Below are 21,753 nucleotides of genomic sequence, written 5' to 3'. Positions count from 1 at the left end.
TTTTCTGTCGCATTTTTCAACGTCGATGTCACTTTTCCCTGACGCCTTTCCCTCCCAAAAAAAAAAAAAAAAAAAAAACACGGGGTGCCAAAAAAAAAAAAAAAAAAAAAAAAAAAAAAAAAAAAAAAAAAAAAAAACCCCAAAAAACTCCCCCCCGCGCGGCAAAAAACCCACAAACTGACGCTTTTTCAATTGAAGACAACTTCAAACATATTTTAAACAAAAAATTTAGGGAAAAAAAAAAAAAAAAAAGTGATGTCAAGTTGAAGAGGGCGCCGCATGAACTGCTGTCACCAAACACTGTCACGCCGGAGACTAGAAGACACACCGCTTCTGGAGATGGGTGAGAAGCACTTTTCTCTTTAGTGAAGGCTGATATTAAAACATATTTACTGCTTCATGCATTTAAAACAACAGCTTAAGTGTTGTATAGTTTGAGTTAATAATCTTGATGAATTATTTTGATCACTTTATGTTTTTATGTCTTTACTTTCTTTTTAACAATCTTCTGTGTCTTTATGGGACTTTTAGAGGCTCTTTTCTACTTATTTATTCACCCGTTTTGCATTTTTGCCGATGTCTTTGCACCGATAGAACTGCATCAACCTTTGTTGTACGTGTACAAATACACAAAAAAAAATATATCGTTAAATATATCATAATATATATGAAAAACTGTATCGAGTAATGTAAATGACATTCTTTTGTGAAAAAGAAAACTACCGTAATGTGATTTAGAAACCCATAATGCCTCAGGAATTCTTTTGTTATGAACCACAAGGGTTCAAAATAATTCGTCATAATGTTCTGACTCAGATCAATATCTGGCAAAAACACCACCGCTAGCACCAAGAAACAAACACATATTTCAGCGTAATCTTATCTTATTTATTAGGTGCTTTTATTTATGAGTCTTCTGTCTTGCACTGACTCTTTACTGATTGGTGGATGTGTCAAAACACAATTTTTTTTCAAGTTTTTTTACGCAGAGCTTAAAAAAGGACAAATAAAGAAGTCTAAACCAGAAGAACAGCAGCACCCATTTTAAAAACACAAAGCTAATACACTATATATACTAAAAATATTTTCTCAGCACATGAAATGGAGAAGTTGGAGGCTTCTGAAAGCAGAATTAGAGGTTGAAGCCACAGCACAGGAAACAAGTGAACTCAAAAGAGAAGCATATTGGTGATATCACTGTGGGTGGAGGGCTGCCAGGTTCAGAGATGACAGTTTGTCACGAAAAGAGAAATTCATTCTCAGAATCACATTTCATTCCCAGAGCGTGTTTTATTTTCCTTTTAATGACATGCATTAATACATTATTTATACCCATATACTCACATGTCAGGCTAAGTTGAGTTTAAGTTTACATTTAAGTTAGTTTACGTTTAGGTTAGTTTTGTTTAAGTTTACGTTTACTTTTAATTTAGGTTAGGTTAGTTTATGTTTAAGTTAATTTACGTTTAGGTTAGTTTATGTTTATGTTTACTTTAGGTTAGGTTTTATTTAGTTTATGTTTATGTTTACTTTAGGTTAGGTTTTATTTAGTTTATGTTAGGTTACTTTATGTTAGTTTATGTTTAAGTTAATTTACGTTTTATTTAGTTCATGTTTAGGTTAGTTTTGTTTAAATTTACGTTTAGTTCACTGTTAGTTTAGTTTACGTTTAGTTTAAGTCTAGTTTACAGAATATCGAGCCATGCGTGAGACATGAGAATAAAAGGCACAATCTTCTCAATATCTCACCACCAAAAGTTAAACTATGTGCAGACTTTCCTCATGCACATAGCTGTGTTGGAAATATAACAAGTTGGAACCCATGAAATCAGAAAGAAACAGAAAAAAAAAGAAAAAATCCAGAGAAAATATCGAACCTGACCTCATATTCCCCCCCAACAAAAGCCATATTATGTGCAGCTGGTTTTATCTTTGCTTACCCACAGAGAATAAAACTTAAGTTACTTTAGTTAGTTTATTGTCTGAGGTTACCTCACCGTTGCCAGATATTGTCGTGTATGTTTATGTGTGCCAATATCATCCGGCGCAGCAAACAAAGCGGTTATGTTCATGAGCAGGAAGTGGTTTTGCAGCTTGTGGTTTTATATCACACTAAGTTGGTATTATGTTTTACAGATTTCTGTTTTCCTGGCTGATCAATCATCTCATCATTACATTACGAAAAACACTATATAATGGTAGAAATCTTTGTTTTTATAGAGCACCAAAATCCACGTTACAGTGCTTCACAAAACAGCAAAAATAAAACATCCGGTTTATAAAATAATTTGGTGTATAAAATCTGGTACAGTGTAGTTACTGTAAGAATAAGAAAAAAAAACATTTTAAAAAGGAACAAAAGACAGTTTTAAAGGAGGTTCAAGCTCAAATTAAATTGATATCGTACGAAAATGTATGCACAACAATCTGTATGATATCCTACAGAATTACAGCTGGAACACACCGCACGCGTGTGGTGTGGTAATTGTTGCCTGTGTGTGTGTGTGTGTTCTTGTTTAACTACATTCGTGGGGTCCAAAAACCTGGGAGTCCAGCATACTTGTGGGGTCCAATAGCTTTGTGGGGACCAAAATGCTGGACCCCCCAAGTTTAAAGGGCTGTTTGAGGGTTAAGACTTGGTTTTAGGATTAGGGATAGAATTAGGTTATGGTTAGGGTTAGGGTAATTGTTAAGGTTAGGCACCCCCAGCCTCCGCGCCCTTACGACCTCTAGCGCTGCCACACCGTCCATCCCCCCCCCCAACCATCACCCCCCCCCCCCCCTCCCACCCCACCCTCCCCCCCCCCCCCCCCCCCCCCCCCCTTCCCCCCCCCCACCAACCCCCCCCCCCCCACGATCCTCTCTCACCCCCCCCACACCCCCCCCAACACCTCCCCCCTCCCCCCCCCACCCCTACCCACCCCCATACTCTTCAATATTATCTTATCTCCCCCTTACTACTTATGTATTAACACCATTACCACACCACCACTCCTTCCCACTCAACTAAAATGCAACACTCAACAACAATACGCTCCAATCCACAACCCCTCTCACCGTTAATACTTATTCCATTTAGCCTCACATGTATAATTCTTCACCTCCCAACTCCAAAATACTCTCTCACACCCCTGTGAAAACATTATCTCTCTCCCACTACTACTCAACTCACTTCTCCTCATCACTCTACCAACATCAACACTCAACTGAAACTTTACTCTCAAATCCTACCACATCACCCATCCTAACAACTCCACTGCTTCATTTCCCACCGATCACCTACAAAACTGCTCACCTAAACTCCACCATTCCCCTCATATACTGACTTTCTTACACCTCCTAATCATCAGTCTCATCCAAAATCCAACCTTGTTTTGGGACAGAGTTCTCCAGAGCAATCAATCACCTCTGACCCTCACCATCTTCATCTCCAAACCATCTCTTACTACCTACCCATAGTCACGTTTTTATATAATTATTTATTGAGTATGAAAATATATAAATTCAATTTATTATTATTATTATCTAGTTGTGATGGTTAAGGTTAGGGTAAGGGGCTAGGGAATGCATTATGTTAATGACGTGTCCCCACAAAGATGTGTGTGTGTGTGTGTGTGTGTGTCTCTGTCAAGACCGCCAAAATCACCATGAACCTGGGTGTTTTATTTTGAAATGTGCTTAATTTTTGTAAAGTATCCAGCTGCTCTGTGGTCTTCCTGTATGTGATTACCTGCCTATCTTGACACATACGCTCGCCTATCGCGCAGTACATAGAGGAGACGCCAAATCTATCGCTGCAGCGTGCGGGGCTGACGGACAGATTGGATAACATGGACGCCGAAATAAAAATAGCTGCGCTACGCTGGTATAAGCTTTCGGAGTTCGCCAGGACGCTAGAGTGTGTGTGGTTTCCGGAGGGTCAATCGCGAAACTCTTTGATAGTTTGTTTTGTTTCCGCTTTTTTTCCCATTTCCGAAAAATGCAGGTATACGGAGTATACCCACTAGGAAAGGTCAAGGATTTCAGTAGACCCACTTACGAAAACGCAAGGAGAACGTTACGTAACTATGATTGTTTTGTGAGAGAACTTTCACACTTACGTTTCATAAATTCACCTCGTCGTCTAGGAACAACAACGCAGATGCTTGGGGGTCATTCTCTGCGCATATTTGAAATTAACTAATGTGGATCACTGAAGTAGATATATGAAACATAAGCTAATTTAAACTACACTCTTTCAGTGATTTTGGTAAGCCTGCCCCTGAAGCTATACCGCTCTACGACTGACACTGGAGCAGACTTTCTAACGTTACAGGAACTACAGAAAATGAGCCAGATGAGGCTGATTGTGTTGTCGCTCTGGGACGCATCGCTCTGGGACGGGCAAGTCTAATGCTCGGAGGGAAAAAAATTACAGTATACTCACTACAAAAAAACTAGACTACACCACTGGTTTCCTCGGAGCGGTGCGAAAGAGATCGTTTATTGGCTGTGTCCCAGGTGATACCCAATCATTAAAGACTATATAATAAATTAAAAAAGCAGAGCGCTTGCGCATCCAACAGGGTGTTCAACGCACCTCCGTTCCAGTTTAAAGGCCGTTTTCCAGTAGCCGCACGCCATCGTGACGTCAAAAATGCCGTAGATTTATAGCGCGCGAGCAGAGGTCGACAAAGCGGAAACAGGAAGCATGAACGAGCTCCTGGGCAACCGGAGGCCAGGACTCTCAGAGTGACTGCAAGTCTCTCATGTAAACTTACTGGGTTAAGATGAGCTCTTCAGGAGCCGTTGCCAGTTGAGTTTAGCCAACAAAAAGTGAGCGCGATGCAGCGACGATGGTTAAGTTTAGGCACCAAAACGACTAGTTAAGATTAGATTAAAACAAAGATTGTAGGAACATGTGTTTCCTGGGTGAAAGTCTTGTGTTTTCCTGCTCCCCGGCTTGAAAGGGATGTGGTGCATACAGCAATAAATACGTTCAAAACACACGAATTACAGTGCTTTACTCTCCGTAGCCATATGTGCAAACGGTTCATTAGAACAGCCTGAATTCCACACAGTAAAATACTTTACAAAAAGGAGCAAAACAGAAAACAATAACAGGAGAGTTGTAGTTTAAGTGAAACTTTATTAAATAACCCACACCATATACAACATAGCGTTGGCGTCACAGTATCTCTGGACAACCAATCCTCTACACCACAGCTCGCACAATGTCAGTGTGACCTTACATTTGCATTTCTGCATGTAATGTTTCGGTAACACAGGACGTTTACTGTACTCATATTTCTTGAAATGAAGAAGTGCTCGCTTCCTTGATTGAGGTTCTTTGAATTTAAATTCACACTTTACTGTTTTAGTCATAATATGCTTTACTCTTTTACTGTAAAATCCCTTTTTGATGTCTGACAACATTATGGAAATGATCCCTACAGAGATAGACCTTCTTGTTATAGAGTAAGATCCTTTTTGTTTAATCAGAAACAGCCCCAAAGATCGCAATCGCAATTGCAATCACCGAACCCACCAGACTCCATGTAAATAATCAGGACTTTTAGTGTGTATAGAGCCAGCATATCTCCACCAGACTCCATGTAAATAATCAGGACTTTTAGTGTGTATAGAGCCAGCATATCTCCACCAGACTCCATGTAAATAATCAGGACTTTTAGTGTGTATAGACCCAGCATATCTCCACCAGACTCCATGTAAATAATCAGGACTTTTAGCATGTATAGAGCCAGCATATCTCCACCAGACTCCATGTAAATAATCAGGACTTTTAGCGTGTATAGAGCCAGCATATCTCCACATGTAAATGGGTGAATTAAGGGTTTATTTCAACCAAACCAGAGTGGTGATTGTTGGAACAGTGGAAAGATGAACCAAGATGGCTTTTATTGGTTTTATTTGATTCTATCGACTTTGAATGAAGTGTGTTTTACGATGATAAAATAACTGTTTATTTACATGGAGTCTGGTGGGTTTGGTGATGATGACTTTTGAGCTGTTTCATGTTAAACTAAAAAGGATCTTACTCTTTAACTAAAAAGCTGTATCTCTGTAGAGATCCTTTCCATAATGTTGTCAGACCCTTAGAATAATAATCTGAGCCTGTCGGTGACAAAAACAGCACAGCATTTGCCCGATAATGTTTCGGTAACACGGGACATTTGCCAATATTTTCTTGAAATGAAGAAGTACTCGCATCCTTGACTGTGGTTCTTTGAATTCAAAATTCACAGTACAGTATACTATTAGGATTGCTAAATGTCTTGTCCCTGCTGTGTTTCTCGAAGCTCAAGAGGACCAGAGTGAGACGTCCCAACAAACTGCGACCAGTGACGAGGACAAGGGGACAGGAACGCAGGTACCGAAACCTCAATCACTGCTGATGAAAGTGCCAGTTGGCCTTCTGGCGTCAGTCCGGGCCTTTTCCATCCATTTCAGTTAATCAGTGACCACAGACATCTCAGAGTGAGCCGTAGCCTACGTTGAGTTTTCATTTCCCTTTTTATAGTGAATTTGCGATTGCTTCAAAAGCCGATTGTGCGTGTACAGTTGTTTCATCTGGTTGTGAAATGAGTAACCAGGGAATAAGTGATTTGGCTTTGTGTCCTGAAAGCAGAGGTGGAAAGTGATAAATGACATGTACTCACGTTACTGTAACTAAGTCGTTTTTAAAATCGGTTCTTTGACTTCTACTTGAGTATTCTACTTGAGAGTTATGTTTTTTTTTTTTCCAACTTTTTTTTTATTTCAATTTGAACAATAATTGACATACAGCATAGGCCAAGGTGAACAAAGCATAGTTAAAACAGGATGTCACTTCGCCTCGAGTCCCCTAGACCCACCCACAAACCAACCCACTTCAGGTCCAAAAACAGACCCATGCACACCAGTAAAGACACACAATATCCAAAAGATAAAAGTAAAAAAAGATAGACAAATTAAAAGAGATAGAGAGGAGAGAAAACAAAAGGGGGGAGGGAGGAATAAGGCGACCATAGGCTGTGCTCACGGTGTCAAAAATCCTCATCCAAAAATTAGTTAATTTAGGGCAAGACCAGAACATATGAGTATGGTTGGCAGGAGACTGGTTGAGTTTTGTTTAAAGTCTCAAATCACATTCTTAAATAAAAAGGTCTCTAATGTGTTTTTATTGAAAGCGGCTTATCAAATTGCAAACGATAAATAACTATAAAAAAGTGTAAATAAGATATTAAATAAGTATAAATATAAAAAAGTACATCTCCCCCTCGCCTCTGTTAAATGTAACTAAGTAACTTTTACTCTGAGTACATTTTAAATGAGCTACTATTTACTCTTACTTGAGTAGATTTTTATATATACCGGTAATTTAACTTATACTTAATCCTCCTGTTGTCTAATTTGACCCATTTTTCAAAACGTTTCTACATCAGAAATTTTGGTTTCTTTCAACCAAATTGACAAAAGGAAATAACGTGGAGGGTTCCCTACAACGCTCTTCACAAGGAGAACAAAGGATCAGTTCACTACTTTCATTGAATTTGGGTGTTTAACTCAATATTGGATAGCATCTGAAGACAAAAATTAATAAAAGAATGTTGAAAAAAGACCAAAACGTTGCACTTTTATTTTGACCCAGAAAAACAAAAGGTTGCACGGTCGACAGCAAGATAACACAAGGGTTAAGTAAAAGTAATGGTACTTCTGCTTGAGTAGAATGTTTTTGTACAGTTTCCACCTCTGCCTGAAAGGGCCACGATACACACGCACATCTCACCGCCATGAGCCACACCACAATCATATTTTTTATTTTTTTATTGCACAAACAGAAACTGCACAATGGTCCCCACAAGCCATTATTCTGGTAACTGAATCGAAGAGATACAATATGAGAAAACACAAATTCGCTCATCAAATTTCCAGGGCTGATGTGAGATGAAAGCCCGGCGGTTTCCGTGGTCACCACTGGCCTGACGATAGCATCGACTCAGCACGCCAACGACAATCATTGCGAGAATCGCACATATACAACACCTTGACATCAACATCACCCACGCCGTTTTCCAAAAACACAATTTCATCTAGTGGAAATGAAGCGAGTGTTTCACAATGATATTCACTCTCTGGTGTGTGAGAGAGAGAGAGAGAGAGGGAGAGAGATAGGGGAGGGGAGGGGAGAGGAGAGAGGAGAGAGATAGGGGAGAGAGAGAGAGAGGGGGGAGAGAGAGAGGGAGGGAGAGAGAGAGGGGAGAGGAGGAGGGAGAGAGAGGGAGAGAGGGAGAGAGAGAAGAGAGGAGAGGAGAGGAGAGAGAGAGAGAGAGGAGAGAGAAGAGAGAGAGAGAGGAGAGAGGAGAGAGAGGAGAGAGACAGAGAGGGAGAGAGAGGAGAGAGGAGAGAGACAGAGAGGAGGAGAGAGAGAGAGAGAGAGAGAGAGAGAGAGAGGAGAGGAGAGGAGAGAGGAGAGAGAGAGAAGAGGAGGAGAGAGGAGAGGAGAGAGAGGAAGGAGAGAACACGAAACACAAGACTAACCCAAACACATACTAAACGAGACACACCCAAAACACAAAGAACAAACACAACACAACCACAGAATACAACCCACAAGGAACCACAAAATGAGAATCCCACGAGGCCAGACATGGAGGTAAAAAAAAAAAAAACATGGAAAAGAGGAATAAAAGAACAGAAAGGACAAAAATCATGGCAAAAATGGATCAAAATATAGATGGCCGAGGACAACGAGAGGACCAAAAGAGAACATAAACTCTAACGAAAATGGGAACGGAGGGCTACAAACACAGGAGAAAAAAATGGAGGAACAGCAGAGGAGTGGAAGAAGGAAGAATATGGATGTAAAGAACAATAGAGAAAATAACGGAGGAAGTGAAGACCCAGACAAAGGAAACAGGAGGTAAGAAGCCACAACGGATCCAGAACTTGAGTGAAACCGCAATGGATGGATCATAAGGAATGACCAATGGGAAAGCCCAACCAACGGTAATCGCATGAAAGGTGAATAACACCCCCCTCACCCCCCCCCCAAACTCTGCAGCCGGAAAGAACCCAGCAGCCTAACCCCCCCCCCCCAACAACTGCAGACCACATTTACTAAAATTTACATAAACGTTTATGACTTGTATATAATGTTTACATGACCGTGTCATGTCACTCTTATGTAGATACCTTCAAGTAAAGTGTCACCACATTTTGAAATAATGTTATAGTTGACAACTAATTCATCTTTGCAGCTCTAGTGCAAAACAAAAAAAGAAGCAAATATAATTTCGTTCCATGTTCACAGTTTTGGAAATACAGACAATTCAAAGTGATGTGTGTCTAATGTGATCTTCTTTAGAAATACAAACCTAATATCAGGCGGAAAGTCAGAGCTGTTGGCTGGGAACAGCAGCCGCGGAGCTGTGACTCAGTCGGGGGTATCTCGGTTACAGGCCTGCACCTTCACTATTACTCACTCTAGAGGCCTACTTCTCGGAACCAGGAACCACATAGAGGAACTCGATTCAATATGAAACCACGCCAAGCTGTTTTGTTGTACAATGACTGCTACAGAAATAAAGCAGCTTCTCCGTGTGCTGACTCAAAAAGTAAAATATTGACACTTGGCCACTGTGGTCTGGTTCTAACATCCTGATGTTATCGATATTGATCGGCGCGACGGGCCAATGCGAGATTTCGCATTTGAATATCTGGCGTGAAATAACAGAAGTGAGTAAATCAGAATTTTGTGTTTGGTTTGAGGCAGCGGGAATAGTTTCAGACAACTCGTTTATACCAAATAAACTGTTCATTGTCCACGTAGATTGGCGCATTCACATGTTCCTCCGACGGTCGGATTATACAGACTCGGAAAAACTTCCGACTTCGGTGTGTTCACATGCTTTTAAGTCGGAAAGTTGGAAAAGTTGATTCTCTCCACATTTAGGAATGTAACGATGCATCATGAATCGGTATGAATGTGTAAAGATGACAGCCGGTTGAGATAAATTGTCATTTTTAAACATCCTAGGGTGTAATCTACTCTCGGTTTCACTTGTTTGTCTTCAGATAGATAGATAGATAGATAGATAGATAGATAGATAGATAGATAGATAGATAGATAGATAGATGGAAAGATAGATAGACAGACAGACAGATAGATAGATGGACAGATAGATAGATAGATAGATAGATAGATAGATAGATAGATAGATAGATAGATAGATAGATAGATAGATAGATAGATAGATAGATAGATAGATAGATAGATAGATAGATAGATAGATAGATAGATAGATAGATAGATAGATAGATAGATAGATAGATAGACAGACAGACAGATAGATAGATGGACAGATAGATATATAGATAGATAGATAGATAGATGGAAAGATAGATAGACAGACAGACAGATAGATAGATGGACAGATAGATAGATAGATAGATAGATAGATAGATAGATAGATAGATAGATAGATAGATAGATAGATAGATAGATAGATAGATAGATAGATAGATAGATAGATAGATAGATAGATAGATAGACAGACAGACAGATAGATAGATGGACAGATAGATATATAGATAGATAGATGGACAGATAGATAAATAGATAGATAGATAGATAGATAGATAGATAGATAGATAGATAGATAGATAGATAGATAGATAGATAGATAGATAGATAGATACAGTATATGGCTAGATAGGTGGATGGATAGATAGATAGATATATGGATGGATAAATAGATAGATAGATGGACAGTTAGATAGATAGATAGATAGATAGATATGTATGTAGATAGATAGATAGATAGATAGATAGATAGATACAGTATATGGATAGATAGGTGGATGATAGATAGATAGATAGATATATATGTAGATAGATAGATAGATAGATAGATAGATAGATAGATACAGTATATGGATAGATAGATAGATAGATAGATAGATAGATAGATAGATAGATAGATAGATATATATGTAGATAGATAGATAGATAGATAGATAGATAGATAGATAGATAGATAGATAGATAGATAGATACAGTATATGGATAGATAGATAGATAGATAGATAGATAGATAGATAGATAGATAGATAGATAGATAGATAGATAGATAGATAGATGGATGGATAGATAGATAGATAGATAGATAGATGGAGTATATAGATAGATAGATGGGTGGATAGATAGATGGATAAATAGATAGAGATATGTTATTGATTGAAGGAGAAATTCAAGAGTTTTTAGATGTAATAAAGTCTTTATGTATTGTCCCGGACAAATAAAGTGATGTCTTCACTGTGTTATATTTGTAGTAGTAAACCGTCCTAACTGATGATCTGGATTCTGCAAGACTTGGCTCTTTCATTTCTCCTTTCTAGCAAACCACAAATAGTGACATTGTCAATTTCTTATGCTGGAGTTCTGGGTAGTCTGGGTGGTAACACTTGCGTCTTATTTCTTGGTATTTTAACAAATCCTATTCAAAGTTACTGAAACTAGTTCTGCAGAAAGACAGCAAACATGCTGCAACCGGTTATTTCTTACATTTTGACAAAGCCCAGTTTTTTTGTTTTTTTTTGTAAAACCTTGCTTTCTCGTCACATTGTTTGCACTTAAATGTACAAGATCTTTCGTTTTTGTTTTTCAATGTGACATTTGTGATATCAGCGACTGACAACTCCAGACCAAAAACCCCACAAGTCTGCTGCTTTCTCTCCAGACAGGATGTGTAGTGGTTATCTATTGAAAGTAGCGGTAAAACCCTACTCTCTGATTTTGATGTTTCATTTCAACTTTGTCTCCCATGAGATGACTGTGTGCGTCTTCTTTCCCAGCTATGATAATACCTTCAACTGTAAGACAGGTTTCTATAGTGTGTGTGTCACATTTACAGGAGCTGCTTGATTTGCATGCAAAAACATTTTAAAAAACCTTTCTCGTTTTTTTTCTTCCACACTTATAGGCTTCTCCCTCCGTCATCGAGATTCACGACTCCATGACCGAATGCGAGGAAGACGCGGCGCCCAGCCCGGTGCAGATGGAGGAGAAGGCTTTTATATCGAGGCTGCACGCGTTCATGAAGGACAGAGGAACGCCCATAGAAAGGATCCCACATCTGGGCTTCAAACAGAGTGAGTTGATGTGATGTGGGCAGAGCCAGATGTTGGAAACGTTCGGGGCTCAGCCCAAACCAAGGTGGGGGTCTGAGGACATGCTTACAATTTAGTTTGGAGCTTTATTTAGCCCCCCTCTCGACAAGCATGACATGGTTGACACCACTGGATGCCTTAGGTTAGGGGTGTCGGTCAGTGTATATTGTTTTTTTTGGTCCATATGCAGTTAATGACCTGCATATTCTGCAAAGTAGATGAAGAGAATACGGTCAGTGTAACGCTTATCAGTTCAATTTTCTAAGCACAAACTGACAAACTGAAAAATGGGTTCAAATATCCAATTTTTCATTTATTTCTTTTCCACCTTGAGAAATTTAAAAATTGGATCTTTTAAAACTGTTTTTCCAATTTTCTGTTTTTTATTCAGAGGATCAGAAATTGAGAAAATTACAAAAATTGCGTCTTAACTCCAATTATTCAATACTGCCATGGTGTTCTCTTCCTCTACTTTGTGGAATATGCAGGTCATTCACTGCATATGGACCAAAAAATAAATAAAACTGATAGACTGATAGATAGTCAGAGGTGCTTGCAACTGATGTTTTTCAAGAGAATACCATGGCAGTAATATGAATAATTGGAGCCCAGGTGCAATTTTGTAATTTTCTAAATTTCTGATCATCTGAATAAAAACAGAAAATTGGAAAAACAGTTTAAAGATCCAATTTTTAAATTTTTCAAGGCGGAAAAAAATTAAAAATTGGATATTTGAACCCATTTTTCAGTTTGTCAGTTTGTGCTTAGAAAATTGAACTGATAAGCGTTACACTGACCGTATTCTCTTCATCTACTTTGCAGAATATGCAGGTCATTAACTGCATATGGACCAAAAAAAAAAAAAATAAATAAAAAAAAATGATAGACTTTGGGGTCAGAGGTGCTTGCAACTGTTGGTTTCGAGTGGGGGGCGTTGCTAGGGGGAACGAGAGAGAGAATACCATGGCAGTATTATGAATAATTGGATCTCAAATGCAATTTTGTAATTTTCTAAATTTCTGAACCTCTGAATAAAACCAGAAAATTGGAAAAACAGTTTAAAGATCCAATTTTGTAATTTGTCAAGGCGGAAAAAAATGAAAACTTTATATTTTATTTTTATATTTATTATATTATAATATATATATATAATATATAATATTTATAATATTTTATATTTATATATATTTTATATCTTTATATTGGAACCCATTTTTCTGTTTTTCCCAATGTCTGTTTGTGCTTAGAAAATTGAACTGATAAGCGTTACACTGCCCGGCATCAAGGGCCAGACGTGCTTTTATTTCATCGAAAGAGTCTAATATCTTGGACTGTATGGTTACACGTCTCTTTTAGTATTTTTAATTACAGTTTTGGTCGAAATAACGGCCTAAAAAAGTCAGCAAATAAAAAAAACTTCCTTAGCCACGATAGAGTTTAGCAAATCAGGCTAAACAAAGATTACATTTTTAAAAGAAGCTACCACACAGCCAGTGGTATAGTCTACGTGATACGCAGATATATACGCAGTATACCCACTAAGAAAGCTCCAGGATTTCCATATACCCACTTCAAAATGCCCAATGACACGCTACAACATACTGTCCATTACATTTTAGATTTATTTTGAATTGTCATCTGTGTTTTTCTTCTTCACATAGGCATACATATATATATATATATATATATATATATATATATATATATATATATATATATATATATAGTTTTGAGCATCAAAGACTTAATTTCCTGTATTCGGATACACTTTTATGCACCAATTTACGGTGGAAATACCTTTTTATTTATATTTTTTATACTTTTTATTTTATATATATATATATATATATATATATATATATATATAGTACAGTATACCCACTACAATACATTAGACTACACCACTGCACTCAGCCGACTCACAGAAACCTGTTTCACAGCCTGAATATGAAAACTCTGCTTCTCGGGGGAATTCTCGGGTCTCTAAGTCGACAAATCTGCCAAATTCTGCTTTGTGTGTCGAGTTATTCCAGTTTGGCAAAAACAGTTTCCTGTCTTTTTAGTTTGGCGCACAACTAGGGGGTGCAAAATCTATTGTGAACCTAAACTGAATTTGCAGGCTGGATCACTTTAGGAGGGGCCTGGACTTTGACACACATGCCTTAGGTTGTCAAGTTTGATATGATACCAATATGTTCACTACCGCTCTGGAACTGAACCCGCTACAGCACATGTGTCAAACTCAAGGCCCGCGGGCCAAATGCAGCCCCTCGCAAATATTGATCTGGCCCGCGTATCAATTTTAGGTTCCACAATACATTTTGGCCCTGGCTAGTTGTGTACCAAACCAAAAAGACGAAAAACTGTTTTTAAACTCCAAATGACGCGACTCTCAGAGCAGAATTTGTCAGATTTACCGACTCTGACACTGAGAAACTCACACAGAAACCAGAAAGTATTTGAATATTCAGGCGATGAAATCATCAATCACTGTTTTGCATGATTTGCTAATCAATATGGTGGCAGGAGGAACTCTTTGCTGACTTTCTAGGGGGTTATGTCAAACGAAGTGCAACAAAAGTCGGAAAGAGCGACAAAACGATGCAAAAAAAAAAAAAAAAGTGATTAAAATGTCTGAGAATGCCACAAAAAAGTCGGAAAAAGCAACAAAAATAACCAAAAAAAGCAACATTCAGTTATACGGTCAAATTTTTTTTACTTTTTTCAGTGTATACATGTGAATTTAACTCTACATGTCTGGCCCCTGGTGTGATTCTCTTTTCCAGTATGGCCCTAAATGAAAATGAGTTTGACACCCCTCCTGCGCTACAGCCTCGGAAAGACAGTCAAATCGGCATAAAAGATTCAGAGCTTTTGACAAGAAAAAACGGTTACATCTAAACTAGTACATTTTTTTAATTTTAGGCACCGTTTTGACACAAAAAACCAAAACGTAGTAGTATAAATAAATCCACAGAAGCTCCGTCCCTGTTGACGGCCCATTAGCACTGAGCTTGCTGTTGATTGAACTCATCATTCACTTGATATTTGAATGAAAATAATTAGGTTCTCATGTGTGTTTTTCCCCCAGTTAATCTTTGGAGGATCTACAAAGCTGTTGATAAACTAGGGGGCTATGATTCGGCAAGTACAAGTTCTGTATTTCACTACTGTTCCTGTCCTTTGATGTGTGTGTGTGTGTGTGTGTGTGTGTGTGCATATCTCTGTGTGTGTGTGTGTGTGTGTGCTTGTGTGTGTTTGTCTCTGTGTGTGTGTATGTGTGTACAGGTTTCTGAGTGGAAAATGAGCTATATATGCTGCATACAATAGGTCAGGTGCTGTGACATGGTGGTGTCTCTTCACACACGGGGGGACATTTAGCTCTGGTTGCTCTGTTGCCTTTGATGTTGACACTGTGGGACGACTTCTGAGAGTGAATGTCATGTTGAAATGGCATCAGAGCAGTTATCCAATCAGAGCTGACCCTCGCCGCCACCATCACCGCTGACACTGCGTCGCAGGGTGTAAACACAACACAAGCCGCCTACAGATGTGTACATTTAAAAAGTGAAATTGTGAAACCAGCAGACAGTGGCGTTTAAATGAAAACCAGCCACAGGAAACAGAAGGCCCGCCATCGCACGGCAAATTAAATCATATTTAAATGTTTTAAAATCCAAAACACTTTTTTCACAATTTTGCAAATGTCCATCTTAGTTTCTCAAAGTCCAATGGGATGTCTTTAAATGTCCAATACCCTAAGATATTTATTTTAATATTAATGTAAAACAGAAAACAGCAGGAAAGCTCCATATTTGAGAGGCTTGAGAGACAACAGCTTTTTCTGCCATTTTTGCATGAAAAATTACTTTAATGTTTAATCAATTATCAAAATAGTTGCAGACATAGGTGTAATTTACAATCAAAACTGGCCAGTGCATACCCCCCCGCCCCCAAAAAAAAGAAAACCTAACCTAATTTCTCTAACATATATAAAGACATTTGCACAATTGGTGCAGAAAAATTCACCAGAATGCAGAAAATGAAGTATTTGACGCTTAAAATTTCAACTTTGCTCAAAAGTGGAGATCTTGGGGCACCCTGGTAATTCACCTGGTTGAGCGTGCGCCCCATATACTAAGGCTCAGTCCTTACCGCAGCGGCCCAGGTTCGATTCCGACCTGCGGCCCTTTGCTGCATATCACCCCCCTTCTCTCTCCCCTACTTTCCAGTCTTAAGCTGCCCTATCCAATAAAGGTAAACAAGCCCCCTAAAACATCTTTAAAAGTGGAGATCTCAACGCCCACAATGTCGAACCCAAAGTTACGCCCTTGGTTGCCGATAACGTTTCTGTCGATTAGTCGACTAATCGTTGCAGCTCTAGTCAGTTACTTCTCACACACTTTTAAAGCGCCCATATTATACTCATTTTCAGGTTCATAATTGTATTTTAAGGTTGTACCAGAATAGGTTTACATGGTTTAATTTTCAAAAAACACCATATTGTTGTTGTACTGCACAGCTCTCTCTCACTGCTGCAGATCCTCTTTTCACCTGGTTTCTGTTTTAGCTACAGAGTGAGACCTCTTTTCATCTTCTTCTTCTGTACTATCTTTGATTGCACTCGCACATGCTCAGTAGCTCAGATGTAGATCATGTCAGCTAGCTAGCTCCATAGAAGTAAAAGAAAGGCTGTTTCTCCAACTTCAGTCAGTTACAAGGCAGGATTAGCTGGGAGACTTCTAAATGAGGGCGCACATGTAGGTAGTTCTTTTGTAGATTATGGTGAACTTGTGTGTGTTGTAGCAGTGCTTTGCTATTGAGAACGAGGTACCATGCTAGTGTTAGCATTAGCGTTAGCATGCTAATGCTAACGCTAATGCTACGAGCTAACGGTTGTGGTTAGCCAGCTCATTTCGGACTGTGACGTCACAGTCCGAGCCGATTTTGAACAGCTCACTAGGAGACTGAAGGCAGGACACATTCAGAAACCTGTATCTCACTCAGAACAGCATGGATGGATTGTTTTCAAAGTTTGTATGTGTGTGGAAGCACCAGAGACACAAAAGAACACCCCAAATCACCAGAAAAAGTGTTTTTTTCATAATATGGGCACTTTTAATGAAAAATGATTGTTACCTATTACAGACACGCGTTGTAACTTACGTACATTCTTTCACACTGCGTTCTCCAACAGGTGACCGCACGGCGTCTTTGGAAGAAAGTGTACGACGAGCTGGGAGGAAGTCCAGGCAGCACCAGCGCTGCTACGTGCACTCGCAGACACTACGAGAAGTGAGGGAAACGCCCGTCTCTAACTAACCTGTCATGGAGTCAAAACTCTTCATCAGCTGATTCCTAATCCGAGAGTTGTGTTTCCGTAGGCTGGTGCTGCCCTTTGAACGACACCTAAAGGGGGAGGACGACAGGCCGCTGCCCCCGAGCAAACCGCGAAAGCCATATAAGAGGAATTTGGATGCCAAGGTCGCCAAGGCTGAGAGGAAGAGGAAGAGGACTCCGTCGGACATGGAGATGGATTCAGAGATGGAGGTGAGGCAAATGAGGACCACAATGGAAATAAGTTTGTAACTTTCTCGTGTTATCCTCGACAGTTCTGATAAATGTACATTGTCACTGTGTTGGCATCTTGTTATGCATTTATTTCTGTTACTGTCTAATAAATCAATCAATCAATCAAATTGGGGAGAAATTAGTCTCGCGAGATCTGCCGAGGAAGGTCTGGCTAGTCCACACAGCATTCTGGGATGGGAGAAAAACCTGCTCTGGTTTATTGGCATTTCTTTAAACCAGTGTTTCTCAAATGGGGGGTGCGTGTCCCCCTAGGGGTACTTTGGAGGACTGCAGGGGGTACGTGAGATATTTAACAAAATGTTTAATAGTAACAAGGCTGTTGTCAAGAACATTGTTCCTCTTTATGTAGAATTTATTTTATTTTTTCTTCCAAAAATGTGACATTTGTGTCTCCTTCTTTGGACCTAATCTTGCCTTCATTCTACTGTCCTTCTACTTTTTACAAGTTTCTCGCTTCTTTCTTCTTATGTCACTGACAATGACACATTTTGAAGTTTGTGATACTATTTTGACCTATTCTTGCCTTACTTCCTTCCTTCTTTCTACCATCTTTTTGTCTTTTTTTTTTTTTACAGTTTTTGTCTCCTTTTCTCATCAGCATTTAAATGTTTTTTTCAGTTACAAGGCTGTTTAGTAAATCTATCGCTGACAGCGCTGTACTGTTCCTGTTTATATAGACTTTTTTTCTACCGAAAATGATTATCGCTGGTCAGGGGGTACTTGGCTTAAAGAAAAAAGGGTTCATTATTGAAAAAAGTTTGAGAACCACTGCTTTGAACCAATCACAATCGTCTTGGGGCGGCGCTAAGCTCCGGACGGAGCCACGGCGCCTCTGCTAAATAGCCTCTGGAAGGAACTTGTTTTGGTGGAACATGTGTACGTTCAAAAGTTGTTTTAGTCGTGCAGCAGAAAACTCCGATAGGACAGATAGTCTAGCTAGCTGTCTGGATTTACCCTGCAGAGATCTGAGGAGCAGTTAACCATAGTCCTCACAAATCCACCGGAGATTAGAACGCCAACACAGAGACAGAGGAAGGAAACAAAGAGTTGTTTAGTTTTTCTAACGAACATAATAGGTGTCCTTTAAAAAGTCTCAAAAAGAGAGAAATCTGGATTAGTACATAATGTGTCCTAAAACATATCCTGTATGATTTTTATAGATTCTCAGCCAGAGAAGTCCGGAGGCTGCCTGCCAGAGTGAAGCGCCGATGCATCCTCACTCCGCTCTCTGGGCCGGCCCCTCTGACAGACTCCCCCCCGACTGCTCTCAGCCAAACCGAGTCGCCACCGCCGCCGCCGCCGCCGCCGCCGCCGCCCTTTGCACGTCCGTCTACGCCCACCTCGTCCCGGTCCCCGCGTCCAGTCCTTGGACCGCTCATGTCCCGCCCGCTGTTCCCGGAGAGGTCATCTCTCCCCTGGAGAAGAAGAAGCGAGTGGCTCAGGCGAGCCTGAACTTGCCGCCGAGTCCTCACGGCGAGGACCGAGAGCGGCCGTCCGTCATCCACTGCTCCCAGTCTCCGGCGCGGGCTTCTTCCAGCCGAAACTGCAACTCCTCCGACAGCTCCCCGCTGCCTTCGTCCCCTTCGTCTTCCCGCAGCCCGTCCCCTTACTCGGTTTCATCAGAGGACGGTCCGGAGGAGACGAAAGATAAACCTGCGTCAGACTCTGAACTTTCCCAAAACTGCTCCAGTTCTGGGAAAAATACATCCAGCTGCAGCGAGGAACGCAAGTCTGCGAGCTGTAGTCACAAACCCAAAGACCCTGCGGGACAGAATAACGACGTGCGCTCCCAATCCGCAGATTCCATCGAAATCCAGATTAAAGGCCCCGCCTGGATGCCAATCCACAACGGGAGCGTCAAATACCATCCCTTCCACCCTTCCTCCTCCTTCGCGGTGAGATCTGACTGGGCTCCAACATCTACCTCTAGTTTCAGCAAAGTAGTTCCCAGATCGGTGCAGCTTCTGCGGCCCGCTCCCATTCGGCCGTCTTATAAAACCCCCCAGGGCAGGCTGATGCAGCAGGACGACTCTGTGGCTTGCGCGAAGAAGCTGAACAACATGTCTACGTGGCTTTATCAGACAGAGAAGAGGGAGAAATCCAGGACAATGCTACAAAAAGTTCCTTCCATGCAGCAGCAGCAGAGTCTGGCCCACTCCGGCGCCAACCTGCCGACGTCGTGCGTCCTTCAGAGCTGCGACAAATCCGGGAGAGACTTACGGCACCAGCCTTTCTTACACCCTGCTTTTATCCCCAACAGAACGAGACTACCTCAGTCTCAGCTAGTGTACCGTCACGTCCCGATGAGCCCGGCTCACTCTGCTCTCATTGGGTCTGCCGTTTACCCCTATCAGTACTCCATTCCTCTGTTAAACCCCCAAACCTGCTACACCCTACCTGCCATGCATCCCATTTACTCTCACAAGCTGTGATTTCTTTTGCTTTTTAATCTCCAGGACTTTCATAAACACAAGAAGCATCACAGTTGAGCTTTAAACTGAAGAAGGCAGACATTGATATTTGTTGGTACACTTTTCTGTTTTTGTGATTAATGCCTACCGTACACTCTGAAAACACTGAAAAGACGTTGAAAAGATTAAAGTGTGACACCATCTCACATCTAAAGACTCTCTGTCATAATGTCTCTGAGTTTTTAGTCACAGACTAGAAGATTATCATTATTATTATTATTATTATTATTATTATACCAAGACTTAAAGCGTAGGATAAAAACACACGTTTGATTTTGTCGGAACGTCGAGACGGGAAAAAGACTGACTTAAGACAGCACGGACTGAGTTTATTACAACCTTACTCCAAACAATTGAGACGACGGGAGCGAGACTCTCGTGATTTCATTCAGATGTTGGAAATTTGTCTGCGACAGTTGAGTCGCTTGAAAAGTCGTTTAATGTAAGGATAGTTCCCCCCAAAGGGACTTACCATCTCCAACAGAAAACACTGTTCACCAACTGCTCCAAACAGCTCTATTGTAGTCCAGCCTTTACTTCAGAAACAAAGGTGGTCACTTTGTAACAAACGTTATAATGCTCGCCTAGCTGCTAGCATGGCACGCCCTCATACTCTGCTTCTGACTGGCTAATAGTCCTTACCTAGCTACTGTCAGGGCACGCCCTCATACTCTGCTTCTGACTGGCTAATAGTCCTTACCTAGCTACTGTCAGGGCACGCCCTCATACTCTGCTTCTGACTGGCTAGTAGTCCTTACCTAGCTACTGCGCATGTGCGACTCCCAACAAAGATGGAACAGAAGTGAGATGTCTCACTCTGTAGCTAAAACAGAGAGCTCAACACACAGGGTGAAAAGAGGAGCTGCAGCAATGTGCAGTACAACAAAAATATGGTGTTTTTAGAAAATTAAACCATGTAAACCTATTCTGGTACAACCTCTAAATACAATTATGAACCTGAAAATGAGCATAATATGAGCACTTTAGGTCAAAATTAAGATTCTGAAATATGTTACAAACTCCAACACAAAACTTTGTTTAAATGCTTTAAGCAATTATTTAATAAATGAGAAACTTTGAACATAAGTTCCCCAGTAAGAGAGAGTCAGATAGTGTTGTGGTCGGGACATGAAGTCAGACTCCGTGGTGAAGCCGAAGCAGAGGGACAGACACAGAGCTGTAGCCGAGCCAAAGTAGAACACTTTTTAATTCATTAACTCTGTCGGTTATCAGGCAAATAAAACACAGATACAGATCATCTGCAAAAAAACGGCCCAATAATCGGTCTATCCCTACATAATTCGCACATCAATGTTATTTTAAACAGTTGTTTTTGTCAATCCGTTCTCACTCCGCACTCGTAAAATGCGGGCGTTTGGACAGTGGCTGTCAGCGTCTGATACCGACGAAAAAAGCACCATTGTGTGCAAAGCACAGGGAGAGCAGCAGCTACACGGTGCTAGAAGATGACATAGCATTAAGAGCGGCAACAGTAGCGAGTAGTATGAAAGCCCAAAAATCCTCATAGGGAGGTTGGTTG

At 40.4% G+C, this 21,753-nt stretch overlaps 1 protein-coding gene across 2 annotated transcripts; it reads left to right on the top strand.

The window, feature by feature from the left end:
- The first annotated feature begins 258 nt into the window (after positions 1-258).
- Positions 259-20,370, top strand: arid5a (AT rich interactive domain 5A (MRF1-like)). Of its 2 annotated transcripts, none has more exons than XM_039802699.1 (7): positions 259-343; positions 6,300-6,370; positions 11,964-12,132; positions 15,242-15,294; positions 17,348-17,445; positions 17,535-17,700; positions 18,903-20,370. In XM_039802699.1, exons 1-7 carry the CDS (start codon positions 280-282, stop codon positions 20,172-20,174), a joined length of 1,893 nt encoding a protein of 630 aa, XP_039658633.1. In that variant the 5' UTR covers positions 259-279; the 3' UTR covers positions 20,175-20,370. The 2 variants fall into 2 exon arrangements, with proteins under 2 accessions (XP_039658633.1, XP_039658634.1); XM_039802700.1 differs by lacking the exon at positions 259-343 and adding an exon at positions 3,587-3,865.
- Positions 20,371-21,753: the final 1,383 nt, after the last annotated feature.

Source organism: Perca fluviatilis, chromosome 6 (genome assembly GCF_010015445.1).
Source record: "Perca fluviatilis chromosome 6, GENO_Pfluv_1.0, whole genome shotgun sequence".
NCBI classification, from domain to species: domain Eukaryota; kingdom Metazoa; phylum Chordata; class Actinopteri; order Perciformes; family Percidae; genus Perca; species Perca fluviatilis.
This window is presented reverse-complemented; position numbering and strand designations above follow the sequence as displayed.

Excerpts from the sequence above, each read along its gene's own strand:
- arid5a (XM_039802699.1), top strand. The coding sequence starts at position 280 with ATGAACTGCTGTCACCAAACACTGTCACGCCGGAGACTAGAAGACACA. Across the intron at positions 17,446-17,534 it reads ACTCGCAGACACTACGAGAA|GCTGGTGCTGCCCTTTGAAC; the intron begins GTGAGGGAAACG and ends GTGTTTCCGTAG. Across the intron at positions 17,701-18,902 it reads AGATGGATTCAGAGATGGAG|ATTCTCAGCCAGAGAAGTCC; the intron begins GTGAGGCAAATG and ends TGATTTTTATAG.